Source organism: Magnolia sinica, chromosome 14 (assembly GCF_029962835.1).
Source record: "Magnolia sinica isolate HGM2019 chromosome 14, MsV1, whole genome shotgun sequence".
NCBI classification, from domain to species: Eukaryota; Viridiplantae; Streptophyta; class Magnoliopsida; order Magnoliales; family Magnoliaceae; genus Magnolia; species Magnolia sinica.
Genome location: NC_080586.1, coordinates 30,171,186 through 30,184,705, shown reverse-complemented (window position 1 = coordinate 30,184,705; position 13,520 = coordinate 30,171,186). Strand labels below are relative to the sequence as shown.

The window sequence follows — 13,520 nt, the reverse complement described above, 5'->3', positions numbered from 1 at the left end:
GTCGAATAGGTTGGGCATTGTCCATGCGGATGGTGGACAATGGGCCAAGCGCAGCCTAGCTTCGAGCTAAGGAGGCCAAGGTATACATGTGTAAATAGAGCTGCCAGTGAATTGAGTTTGGATGAAGCCAAGGTAAGTCCAAGCCCGACCTGCATAGGTATGACTTAACTCCAAGACTCACTTAAGTTAAAATGGACAGGTTTGAGCTTAACCCTAAAGGTAATAATCAGCCTAATTCAACTAGGAAAATGTTAATTACTAAAATAATTGTTTGATGTTTGATATAAGAGGATGTTAATTGTTATTAATAAGTTATTTAATTTAAAAGAATGTTAATTATTATTCATAGTCATTTAGGAAAATATTAATTAATGTTTAATTTAAATTACTATTAAATATTTATTGAAAAGGAAAATAAATAAAGAACTTTTGAATATACAAACGACGCCAGGGGCCGTCCGGTCCTACCATAATAAAGGCACCTGGCAAGGCTGACAGTCCTTTATACGCAGCCTAATCCGCCCTCTTAATAAATGGGCTTCACTAATAAGCCTGGACCCAACCATTGGGCCACACATGTCAGCCCAAGTCCAGCCGGAAGCGAAACAAGATTGGGAGCCCGACCGCCCCCTCGTTCCACTGACAACGTATACCTTCCTTTCGAGAGTGGATACATCAATTTCAAATACGCTCCAGAGAGAAGAGGAGAAAGAATGACTCCCAGTTGTGTTTCCTCCGTTGCCTCACTCTCTATCGGCAGTTTGTGTTATAAGAAATCCTCCAGCGTGCCAATGGTGGGCTTCCTCTCTTGCATCTCCAAAGTCCCAAACTCATTCACCTTCACTCAGTGGAATTTCAGCTCCTTTTCAATTCCTTCCCTTAGGAGAACATCTACATCTTCCTTCCAAGGTAACGCTACTTGATTGAATGGAACCCCTTCTATTTCATGGAGTGTTTTTATTTTTATTTTTTATTTTTAATTATTAGCTCGTTTATTAATTTCTTTTCATTTATCTTTTATAGATTTTTTTTTTTTTTCGTTGCTTAGTTTTGGTGTGTTTTTACACAAGGATTGGGTATTTTAGTACTTTGGATTCAACGAGCTCTCTCTCTCTCTCTCTCTCTCTCTCTCTCTCTCTCTCTCTCTCTCCTCACCTCAATCCATAAACAAAATTTTCCAGTAAAATTTGAAATATAGTTTTCAGGGCCTGTTTGGATTCATGGAGAGGAAAGGAAAGGAAACACCATTTCCCCTGAAACACATTTTCTATTATTTGTGAAGGCTTTATTTATTATTATTTTTATGAGAATTGGCGGGAAACACCATTTCTCACATCTAAGAAAGGCATTTTCCCACAGTCGAAGGAAAATGGATTTCTCAAGAGTAAAACACATAAGAGATAGATTGAGATGTAATCCGATGCATCTCATGGAGGTGCACGGTTTCTATTAATAACTTGAGAGCAATCAGCCACTGATTTGGAGGGCTGTTACAGGATATACATGGTAGCTGAATATTGTGAGGCTAATTATAACTATGTACAATTGGAGCAAGATTATCTAAGGACACCAGGATATCTCATGGATCACGAGTTGCCTTACGGGGTGGATCCATGAGATATTTTCCAGACACCAGGATATCTCATGGATCACGAGTTGCCTTATGGGGTGGATCCATGAGATATTTTCCAGGCATGCCACTTTAGAGGAAATAGGGTCGACTCGTGTGTTGACAGAAGTGACGAAAGAGTTATATTCAGGAGACGAAAGAGTTATATTCAGGAGACAGGCCACTGAGGAGGGTGGACACGAGATCGGAGTCGGTGACAGGATTTGCCATGGCAGCGAGGTTGTCCACAATAGACTTGACAGACTGGTTGTATTCAGACATAGGTGTAGCACCCATTTTGACAGTGTGCAACTGATACTTGAGTTGTTGTACGCGAGCTTGGGAGGACGATGCAAAGATCCTCTCCAGAGCACACCGTACATCACGAGATGTGGTGAGGCCGACAACATGGGCCATGACCGGTTCAGTGAGGGAGGAGATGAGCCAGCAGAGGAGCATTTGGTCCATTTTGATCCATCTGGTGTAGTTAGGATTGATGATAGGCAAGGTATCCTTCTCTGTTGGAGGGAGGAAATGGTCTGGACATGGAGAGGTGCCATCGACAAGGCCTTCAAGATCATGGAGTTTTAGTATGGGAAGGAATTGGGAATGCCATACCCAAAAATTGCCTTTGTCAAGTTTGATGTTGAGGAAGTGAGTGATGTTAGAAACGGATGGCGACATGGAGGAAGATGAAGTGCTTGACAAGGTGGATGCACTCGTAATAGCTCTGATACCAAGATAGATTGAGATGTAATACGATGCATCTCATGGAGGTGCACGGTTTCTATTAATAACTTGAGAGGAGAACAATCAGCCACTGATTTGGAGGGCTGTTACAAGATATACATGGTAGCTGAATATTGTGAGGCTAATTATAGCTATGTACAATTGGAGCAAGATTATCTAAGGACACTAGGATATCTCATGGATCACGAGTTGCCTTACGGGGTGGATCTATGAGATATTTTCCAGACACCAGTATATCTCATGGATCACGAGTTGCCTTACGGGGTGGATCTATGAGATATTTTCCAGACACCAGGATTTCTCATGGATCACGAGTTGCCTTATGGGGTGGATCCATGAGATATTTTCCAGGCATGCCATCTACTCCAACAATAAGTGCCACCACCCATCTCCAATGGCCTCAGATGTGTCACATATGCAAATATTCCACTGTCCATCTTCTATTTTGTTACACGTGCTAATGTGGTGCTAATGTGCCTCATATGCCACCATCCATCTTCACTTGGGCATCCACATGTACAAAGCGCTTTGCATGTGCCACGTGTGCCAACTTTCCATTATCCATCTTCTGTTGTATCGTACATGTGCCACCATTCATCTTTTGCTTGTGTCCCACATGTGCAAAGCACCAACATGTGTCATTGTCTATCTTCAATCGCTCTATGTGCACTACATGTGACAAGATGCTACATGTGCCAATGTGCCTATGTGCACATGTGCTACCATCTACCTTCAAGTGCCCATGTGTCAACTGTGCTAATGTGTTGCTTGTGTCACATGTGCCATCATACAACTTCAAGCAACCCTCCTGTGTGACACCATTAAGGTTAACCACCCACAAGTGTCATAATCTTATTTTTGAGCATTCCATACATACCACGTATTAATTCAGCTCATGCCATTAGCTACTAGGATATTTTTTATTTTTTATTTTTGACCAAACAATGAACTAGGAAACATGCCTCAAATTTTCTGGGTAAATCTTATTTACAAACAAACATGAAATACAAAGTGTCTTTCCCATAAATTCCTAGAAATAAGGTTTCTCGAGAAACAATGTTTCCTTTTCCACGCTTTCCACGAATCCAAACAGACCCTATAGGTTGTGTTATTTTGTTTTTTGCAAAACTATTGATAGCTTGCCATATCTATCATTTACCCAATATATATATATATATATATATATATTTCCGAGGAATCATACGGTGCTCCCACCGGGTTTGGATATAGCACTGATTTTGTACAAGTGGGACCCATGCTTCAGTCAACCAAACTGTTTATGGAGCACACATGTACCAAAATCCCGCTGATCAGAAACGTCCTAACCCATCAATAGTTCGCTAATGACTAGATGGTTAAGAAACAAAGCACATCAGCCGTTCACATTCAATCAAGAAATGGCTTAGCATTTCGTGGTTAGGATCTTTCGATCTGTGAGATTTTTGGATTACATGTCATCAATGCTGGGATCCACCATACTAGTGGTTTGGATTACTGAACCATGGTCCCACTTGTATAAACTGTGGGGTGGAAAGTCTTGTATAAAGATTGACACGAGCATTCCCTTAAACCACAACACCTGACTGGCTGGCAAATCCAAGACTGGAATCTTCTATGACACTGAGGGGTCATTTGGATGCCTGTAAGTTCTCTTAGTGGGAAGTGACTTACCTGTAAGTCACTTTCAGTTTCAGGTGATGTTTGAGGGAGGAAATTCACTTGTAAGTTACAAGCAAAACTACTGGTAAACTTCATGGGACTGGGGGTGAGAGGTCACTTCCTCATAAGTGGCTTATAGTTGAAAGTCACTTTCAGGTGAAATGCACTTAAATATGCATAGAAGGCCAAAGAAGAGGAAATCGAATGGCACTAGAGATCCTAGGGCTTTATGGTTCAAGGAGGGCAACTGAAATACTCGTTTCATGCACAGTATAGCTAGTGCTCGGGCCCATGGTTATAGAATTAGTAGTATGCTGATCAATGATACTCGAACCTCGGACAATGATACAATATGCGATTCTATTACGTCATATTATATGAATCTCTTGTCCGTTGAAAAATGGGGGAGACAGAGATTGGATAATATTCAGTTTGACAATATTCTTGAGGATGAAGCATCTTCTCTTGAAAGGCCTATTTTGGAGGAAGAAGTTTGCGTGGCTTTGTGTTCAATGCGTGGGGATAAGGCCCTTGGCCCCAATGGATTTCCTATTCTATTCTTTCAGAAAATTTGGCACATCGTTAAAAAGCACGTCATGGATTTTATCATGGAGTTTGTTGAAAGGGGTCATCTGTCTTTTGAGATGGGGGCCACCTTCATTGTTTTGTTACCCAAGGTGGAAGAGGCCGAGCAACTAAAAGACTTTAGGCTGATTAGTCTCATAGGAGCACACTATGAGATTCTTACAAAGATCCTCGCTTCAAGGTCCAAGGAGGTTCTCCCTAAAGTGATCTCGGATAATTGGGGCGCCTTTGTTACAAGTAGACAAACCTGGATTGCGCCTTGATGGCCCATGAATGCATTGACTCTAGTATAGGGAGAAGCAGAGAGGGCTGGTGTGTAAGCTTGATATTGAAAAGGCTTACGATCATGTTGATTGGGAATTCTTAGACTATATGCTTCTTAGGGTGGGGCCATGGCTAGAAGTGGAGGGGATGGATCAAGGCTTGTATTTAATCTCCATCCTATTTTGTTGTTCTTAACGGGTCTCGGCCTCAAGAGGGCTAAGGCAGGGGGACCCATTATCCCCATATTTGTTCATTATCATTGAAGCTCTTAGCGCGATGCTTTGCAAAGGTGCAAAGTTTGGGTTGTTCTAAGGTTTCAAGGTCATAGGAAATGGTCCCCGAATTACCCATCTTCAGTACACATATGACACTTTACTTTTTTATGAGGCAGAGGCAAATGTAGTTGATAATCTTCGCAAGTTGACAACATGTTTTGAAGCAATTTTGGGTTTGAAGGTCAATGTTTTTTTGGGGTGTGGTAGAGAAGGGCATGGATAGTGAGGAGTCGATTATTGTTCCTTCGTTGGAAAGGTGTGGAGTCACTTCTTATCTTTGTTTCATATGGATTGGGTGATACCGACATTGGTTGAGGATCTTCTTTGTGCTTGGCATGGCGGAGGAGTAGGGAAATGTGGAAAAGCGACTTGGAGACTGCTCATTATGACTGTGTTTTAGGCTATTTGGGGGCGAGAAATGGGTGTTGCTTTAGAAATGTTCCAGTGAGGGTTGATGAGGTTATTAGAAAAGTTAGAACTTTTACAGAGGGCTGGTCTATCTATGTTAAGGCTATTTCAGCCACTCCTCTTGTTTGATTTTGGCTGTTGGGTGATGTATTCCTTGCATGTTTCTTGCAATCTTTTCTAATAAAGTGGATGTTATCTCTCTCTCTCTCTCTCTCGAAAAATAATAAAAAAGATTGTAAAAGAATGTGGATTATTTTATAGATTTCATTGATATGATTCACGAAGAAACTTGCCTTAAAAAAGTTTGATTCACAAAGGAACTTGGTGAGAAAGTTATTGTGCAATTTTCACAGAGGTGAAATTGGACGATTTCTAGTTGAATCGTTTACAAACTTGTATAGGAATGAGTTATTGTCAAATCGGATTCCTCTACAACACTAGAACTCTATGGGACCCATCATGTTGAATATGCAAAATATACTTCGTCCATCAGGTTCTATACTTGAGTCTTGGCCCTGGGGCAAAAGATCAACTAGTCTAGATCCACAACCCAAGTGGGCCACCATAGGGAAGTTGGATGTATAATTCACACGAAAAGTAGAATCGGAGTTGAGACCTTTGGTGGCTTTAAGTACGCTTCTTCCACTTTTATTTTTGTCTCTGTATATGGTTAATATAAAAGGGGGGGGGGGGGGGGGAGAGAGAGAGAGAGAGAGAGAGAGAGAGAGAGAGAGAGAGGTGCGTCTTTTATTGAAATTATTCCAATAGTCCCGAGAGCATAAAACATGGACTTCAGACGCATTAGCTTGATTGGTGACCCCTATAAAATTCATGCTATGACCCTTGCTTCCAGATTTAGAATGGCGTTGAGTAGTGTCAATTTTTATGACTAATGCACCTTTGTGCCAGGAAGGTGGATTTTGAATTGTGCTCTCTTGGCCCATGAATGCATTGATTTAAGATTTAAGGAGGGTTCGCAAGGTTTGGTGTATAAGTTCCATATTGAAAAGGACTACGACCATGTTGATTGGACATTTTTAGACTATATGTTGGGCATGATTAGGTGTGGTGAGAAATGAAGGAGGTGGATGAGGGAATGTGTTTGATATGCAAGATTTTCTGTTCTTGTCAATAGGTCACTCAAGTGCTCTTTCAGAAGCTCGAGAGGTGTGCGGCAAGGGAACCCCTTTTCCCATTCTTATTTTTGGTAATCCTAGAAGCCTTGGGCAAAATTTGATAAAAGGGCAACAACTGAGGCTTTTTCAGAAGCTTGAGAGGTGTGCAGTAAGGGGACCCCTTATTCCCATTTAGGATTTCTGATACTAAAGTTGTTATCGGTATCATTGCCAGTGTTATCGTTATCGTTGAGCTGGAGATAGAGATAATATCGGGGATATTTCGAACAATGGGTGGACCACACCACAGGAAACAATGGTGATTGAAGTCTCACTATTAAAAACTTCCTAGGGTCCACTGTAATGTTTATTTGCCATCTGTCCTATTAATTAGGTTACACAGACTTGGATGTAGGGAAGGCAAAAATATTAGCTTGATCTAAAACTTTTGTGGCCTAGACAAAGTTTTTAATAGTGGGTGTTCAATCACCTGTCTTTCCTGTGATGTGGTCCACCCGAAATTTGGATCTGCCTCATATTTGGGCTCATGTCCTAAATGTGTTGGGAAAATGGATGGACAAAATGGATAAAACACATACATCATGGTTAGGCCCACATAGCTTTTCTAGCACCGACCAGTACCAAGTCGGGTATTGGAGGGGTCACTACCGAATCTGAATATGATATCTATCCAATCAATGGCTCGCAAATGAATGGTTAAAAAATGTTGAGCACAACCCACGTTTAATTGGCAAAAGTCATTAGTATTTCCATGAAATGGGCCAATGTGATCTCCATTTTTATTTCTTGTCTTTGCTTTCATTTGTTTTTGTCCCATCTCATGCAATGCAACATGTGGGCCTCACACTGTTCACCAAACACAAAATGAGTGATCCATCATGTACAGTGGCTCCCCCTACAATGCCACATGTACAGTAGATCTACTTTAACACCTCTCCTTTAGAAAACAACAAGAATGGTAAACTGTCACAAGGGTAAAATTGTCCTTTCCCAATCCTTGTTAATGCCATCATTCCCTTTCCGTTATACCTTTTCTTAGGTCAAAGTCAATATGAGTTTTTTTTAAATATTTTATTTTACATATATTAAAAGGATAGGTCCTTCTTTGAAAATAGTAAAAGGATTGACCCTTATTTGGAATTCCACCAAAAGACAGGCCCTTATATGACAAAAATCCAATTTTTCATCTTCTCTGTCCTGGTTAAGGTATTAAAAAATGGTTACGTAATGATTGATACGTAATGGTAATGGTCGATACCGTTATGCAATATGCCTTTGAATCGGTGCCCCACCGTTATAGGGCATAACGGCCGTTATAGTCCCCATAATAGTTGTTACCCACGGTAACCATTGTGTGCCGTAAAGGCTGTTACGGGGCCGTAAAGGCCGTTATGTAAAGGTAACGGTGGCAACTGTTACGGCCGTTACGACGTTACAGGGTCATAACGGACGTAACAGCCGTTATGGAAAAAAATGACCTGTAATTGCTGTTAATGGCACGTTACGTCCCCTATAAAGACCATAATAGCTCTGTAATGGTCTATAACGAGACAGACACTTCATACTTTTTAACCAACACTATGGGGCAGATACAGGTTTTTCGGGGGTTTTTCAATAAATAAAAAAAATAAAAAGAGAGACCATAACGGCCGTTATGGGGCCGTAACAGCCGTTATGCCTCGTATCGTAAAGGTAACAGTGGTGGCCGTTATGGCCACCGTTACCGTTACGGAATGCCTTGACGGTAACCTACAAGAAAATGAAAAAAAAAAAGAAAAAAAGAAAAAAAGAAAGAAAGAAAGAAAAAACATACCGGATGGTCCGGTTCTTCTTCTTCTTCTTCACCTACTATTGCGGCGATGGCGGCCTGGCGCTGCTACGCCGTTGCTGCCGGGCTGCGTGGCAGCTGCTGCAACTTCTTTTTCTTCATCTTCTTCTTTCTTTCTTTCTTTCGGTCTTTCTTTCCATGGTGCGGACCCCTCCTCTCTCTCTCTCTCTCTCTCTCTCTCTCTCTCTCTCTCCCTCCCTCTATCTCTCTCTTTGTCCTTTCCCCTCTCTCTCTTGAAAAACGAACACTTAACCTTTTTTAATTCTTTGTAGCGTACGCTGCTTAGTGAATATGTACACGGGACTGTTTTAGTGCACGGGGCCCACCTTGATTTATGTGTTGTAATCCATGCTGTCGATCAGTTTTTTCAGTTCATTTTAGGCCATGGTCCCTAAAATGAAACAGATCCAAATCTCAGGTGGGCTACACAATAAGGATTGAATGCCCATAGTTAAAAACTTCCTACGGTCTATTGTAATGTTTATTTGCCATCGAACCTGTTGATAAGGTCGCATGGACCTAGATGAAGGGAAAACACAAATGACAGCTTGATCCAAAAAATCTTTTGGCCCATGAAGTTTTTAATGGTGGGAATGTAATCCCTACCATGCGGTCCACCTGAGATTTGGATTTGCCTCATTTTTGGGACCATGCCTTAAAATGAGTTGGCAAAAAAAATGGACATCATGGTTATACAACAAATGTGTCAAGGTGGGCCCCACATTCAAGGCATCACTCACTATGGTTCACCTAAGATTTAGATTTGTCTGATTTTTGGGACCCTACCTTAAAATGAGTGGGCAAGACATATTAACAACATGTATATAAAAATACATTGAGATGGCCCCACATTCAGGGCCTCACTCACTAGTGGTCCACCTGAGATATGGATCTACCTCATTTTTGGATCATGTCATAAAATGAGTCGCAAAACGACATGGGTATATAATATATACATTGAGGAGGACCATGTACATGGCCCTAAAAAATTGTACATGAGGCATATATTAACTCAAAATTAATTAATTAAATTATGGAACCGCTATTACTAAGTCACAATCCAAAAATTAAATTATTTGAATTATTTTCATCGTTAATTTGTAGACACTTGTTATTTTGAAATAGGACCATTTGATATTTTTTCATTCTTCACTGTCCAATAAATGTCCACTAATCATTAGTGGGATAAGTACCAATAGATTGCATGAATTTGAGGTGGAATTGGGAGGTCAAATGGTCCGCCAAATCCACTCTAAATCAACAATACTATTCACCTGAATTTAATTTCAAAATTTTCTTAAGATTTATTGGAAAAAATGATATAAAAAATCCCTAACCTTTGTATGTTGAAATGAAATGTCCGAGAGTCGCGAGTTATGTAATACACCAATACTATAAATAATAGTAAAACCTACAAATATGAGATGTTTTGGTATTACATTCATTCTAATAAATTTGTATTGATATTATATTGTTAAATAATTAAATATAAAAAAATTGCAGTTAATTCTAGGTTGTCAGGTTCACAAATTCATCAGATAGCCTGATACAACATTCTCACTAAAGATTGGACCGTTACACTACCTTAAACATGTTCAAAATTATAAATGAATGCATATTTAGAATATTTACAGTTTTCAGCATTTTCTAGATAATTAATTTTTTTTTAAAGCAAAAAAATAAAAATAAAAATAAAAATCATCCAATACGGGGGTGTATTGGCCGTTACAACCCCCGTATCGGCCGTTACGCCGATTCAGCGTATCGATAACGGTAGGCACCATTACACCCCACCATTACTGCAACGGGACACCTTGGTCCTGGTAATTCACGCATTATGAAGGGGGTTGGTCAAAGATATATGCCATGGTGGCACCATACAAAAACCTTTGGCATCCCATTCCCCATTGTTACTTGTGGCGTGGCTTACTTGAGTTGTTGATTTGGCTAATTTTTTGTACCATGGCCTATCATCTGGAAGAGCACCTGATGGATGGAGTGGATTGATTGTCCATGTACAACATTGTAGGGCCCATACAGGTTAGGTGTTTTATGCTCTGCGTAATCCAGTCTGCGGACCCTCACAGTGAATGATATAAAAGGAAAGCTTTGATGCTCTGGCAGAGTATGATGGTTGATATTCATGGAATAAAAATTCCACACATGCACACAATTAATTAAAAATTAAACCATTCAAATTATGGTCCACTATTTAGATGGCTTGTATACCAAAAATTACACTTGATTTCATACTTCCCATATTGGTGGACATTTAATGCACAATCGTGATAAAAAAATTCAACAGTCCAAATTAAACAAACAAATGCTCATTAATCTAAGGTTTGTATCAGTTTTTTAAGTATTGACGATATCAGTTGATATATCCCATGATATATCTTGTATCCCACCTGTGCAATAGGAAACGCACAAGTAGTGGGATATATCCCACATGATCGATCCGATGAACATTTTTGATTTTTTATCCCTTTTTTTTTGTTGTTGTAAATCATGTTAAATCAGTGTCAAATTGTTACAAATACATGACTTCGATTTCATGATTTGAAGAGATGGGGCAAATTGTGGAAAATTGGAAAAAAAATAAAATTCCCAATTTCTCGAAAATCAGTTGCGTTCTATGTCCAAACATAAAATCAAACATGTATGTAACCTGATATAGTGATTCTTCTTTTGCTTTTGAATGTATTACTTGTGTTTCCACATGTCTTCTTACATTTATAAATTATATGAATAGCTTTGAATATACTTGCATCAATTCAATTAGACCACGCATAGATTAGGACACCATACAAAGAAAACCTATTATGTGCACTTGATGTCTTTTTTAATAATAATTGAAGTTTCATTGAAAAATTCAACCAATATCCCAATGTTTCCTCATGTTTCCAACAACAACGATACATCACGCGATACGACTGATATATCCCATGTGATAACCGATATGTATCCGTATCCCAAGGGTGCAATATGTAATGCGATGCCGATATTTCGAACACTGGTTTGTATCTATTGATCCGTTTGGATTGTGGATGATGATCTAATTATATTGAGTCCTATATTGTTCATGCTTCAATTTTAGTTAATCATGCTACGTGCCGTTACTGACTGCCTAGGTATCAGCCATTGCACTCTTCCAGTACGTTCCCATCCTTTCCATGGGCGGAGATGGAGGGTCTTGCTTGCCAAGAATATCCCGATATGGAAAACTTGCAAGGGATTTAGTCTATTCATTTCGGGGGCTGCACTGTGAACATAAGCTGACCCAAAAATCGGGTGGGTCCAATCATCAGGTCCACTAACTGCTCACTGAATGCAGACTGTTTGCTATTACTTTTTTTTTTCTTCTAACCATCCATTTTCTCATGTGAGTTTGGTCCATCTGTTGAACAGTCTGTCCCGATTTTATATCTGAGGGGAGAGAGAGTAGCCCGATCAATTTTCGCTTTTCGTGAGAAATTTTCCAAGAAAAAAAAGCCAGATATGAGTGGCTTTTAAAAATATCATAAGAAGCGGGCATTTTAGAATATAAAATAAAATTATATTTTACTAACCAAAAAGGCACATGGAGGAATCTTTCAGTAACGTGAAACTTTTTGCTTCTAAAACTGCATTTTCATGATATTTGGTGTAAACAAACACACCCTTAATGATTTTTCCTCATTTTTTTAATGCAAAATTTGGGGTTTTTTTATTGCATAAGTTGACAATTTAAGCTTTGCTTTGATGGGTTCTACACAAAAACACATTTTCACGGGGAACGAGAGGAAATCAGCATGGATGTTTTGGGGATTTTTTCTCTCATACTTTATGTGGGTTGTGGTAGTGGTTTGATTCAAGGGGAGGTTGTATGCATTTGTCAGTACATTCAAGGTGGTATATACAACAGTCGATCCTAACTAGAAGAGTTTTAGTAGGACCATCATCCCCCTACTGCAGGGCAATATTTCGGTGCTCGTGATGGTTCATCTGATGGGCCCCACCACCAGGGTCATCTATCATCTGCTGGACACCACAGTGGACCAAAAGTCTCCTGCATCAACCAATCCCATCCGTGCAATGGGCAATTGCTGCACTCTTCTCATCGTATATGTGACCTTTGGCTACACTCTGCCCATCTGCAGGCTAACTGTCAGATGGCTAGGATTGTCCAATTGGAGGTGGTAGGGAGATTGTTTCAGCTTGCCGAAAGGCAGGCACACCTATATGGATTGCTGACCTAAATGAGAGTGCCCGTAAGTGAGGCCAGCCATTGCATATTTTTCGATGAACAAATGTTATGGGGATTAGGGGTCATTGTAAAAAATGAAAAAAAAATATAAAAATGCCTAAAAGATGATTCATTTTATCAATTATAAGCATGTTCAAAAAAGTTATTAGTTATCATTTATCAAAAGCCAATCCACATATATAAGCCAAATCAAATAATTATCACATCAACAACTTTCTAAACAAACCACTATAATTAATAATGTCTAATTGAAACCACAAGTCACAACTATGAAAAGAAATAAAAATCCCATAGGTTCAAAGTATCAAGTATAATATAAGTGTCACATTCCTCAACATTAGAAACAAATAAAATGTGAAAAAAATAAAATAGTAAAAAATACATTGTAGCTTACGCTACGGACGCTACGCGCTACGTAGCTGTAGCGTATATGGGACGCTACGTAGCGCTATGGTCATGCTACGCTATGTAGCGTATGCTACTGCTACGCTACGGGCGCTATTTAAAACACTGGGTCCTAGTTCCAATGATCAACATGATTCCTTGGAGCAAAAATCCAAGCAGCATGTGCTGAGGACCTTGCTGTACACATCATTTGTGATTTGAGGAGGAAAAATTAAGAAAATGGAAGTGCAATTGGTGCCGATACTATTTTCCACACAGCCTCAATGTAACATCGAACCTTGTTGGTTCATTGGAACTACATAAACTATACGTGAAGTTGTTATTTGTCTGAACTTGGGATATCACTAGTCTTGCA

At 39.6% G+C, this 13,520-nt stretch overlaps 1 protein-coding gene across 3 annotated transcripts in view; it reads left to right on the top strand.

The window, feature by feature from the left end:
• Positions 1-599: 599 nt before the first annotated feature.
• Positions 600-13,520, top strand: part of LOC131225950 (ATPase GET3B-like) — a 57,624-nt gene continuing 44,703 nt past the window's right edge. Inside the window, exons 1-2 of one of the 3 annotated variants that reach the window (XM_058221578.1) lie at positions 600-909; positions 11,646-11,805. In XM_058221578.1, coding sequence (XP_058077561.1) covers positions 11,688-11,805 — 118 coding nt within the window. In that variant the 5' untranslated portion in view covers positions 600-909; positions 11,646-11,687. The remainder of the gene's footprint in view (positions 910-11,645; positions 11,806-13,520) is intronic. The other 2 variants (XM_058221576.1, XM_058221577.1) reach the window with 2 other exon arrangements.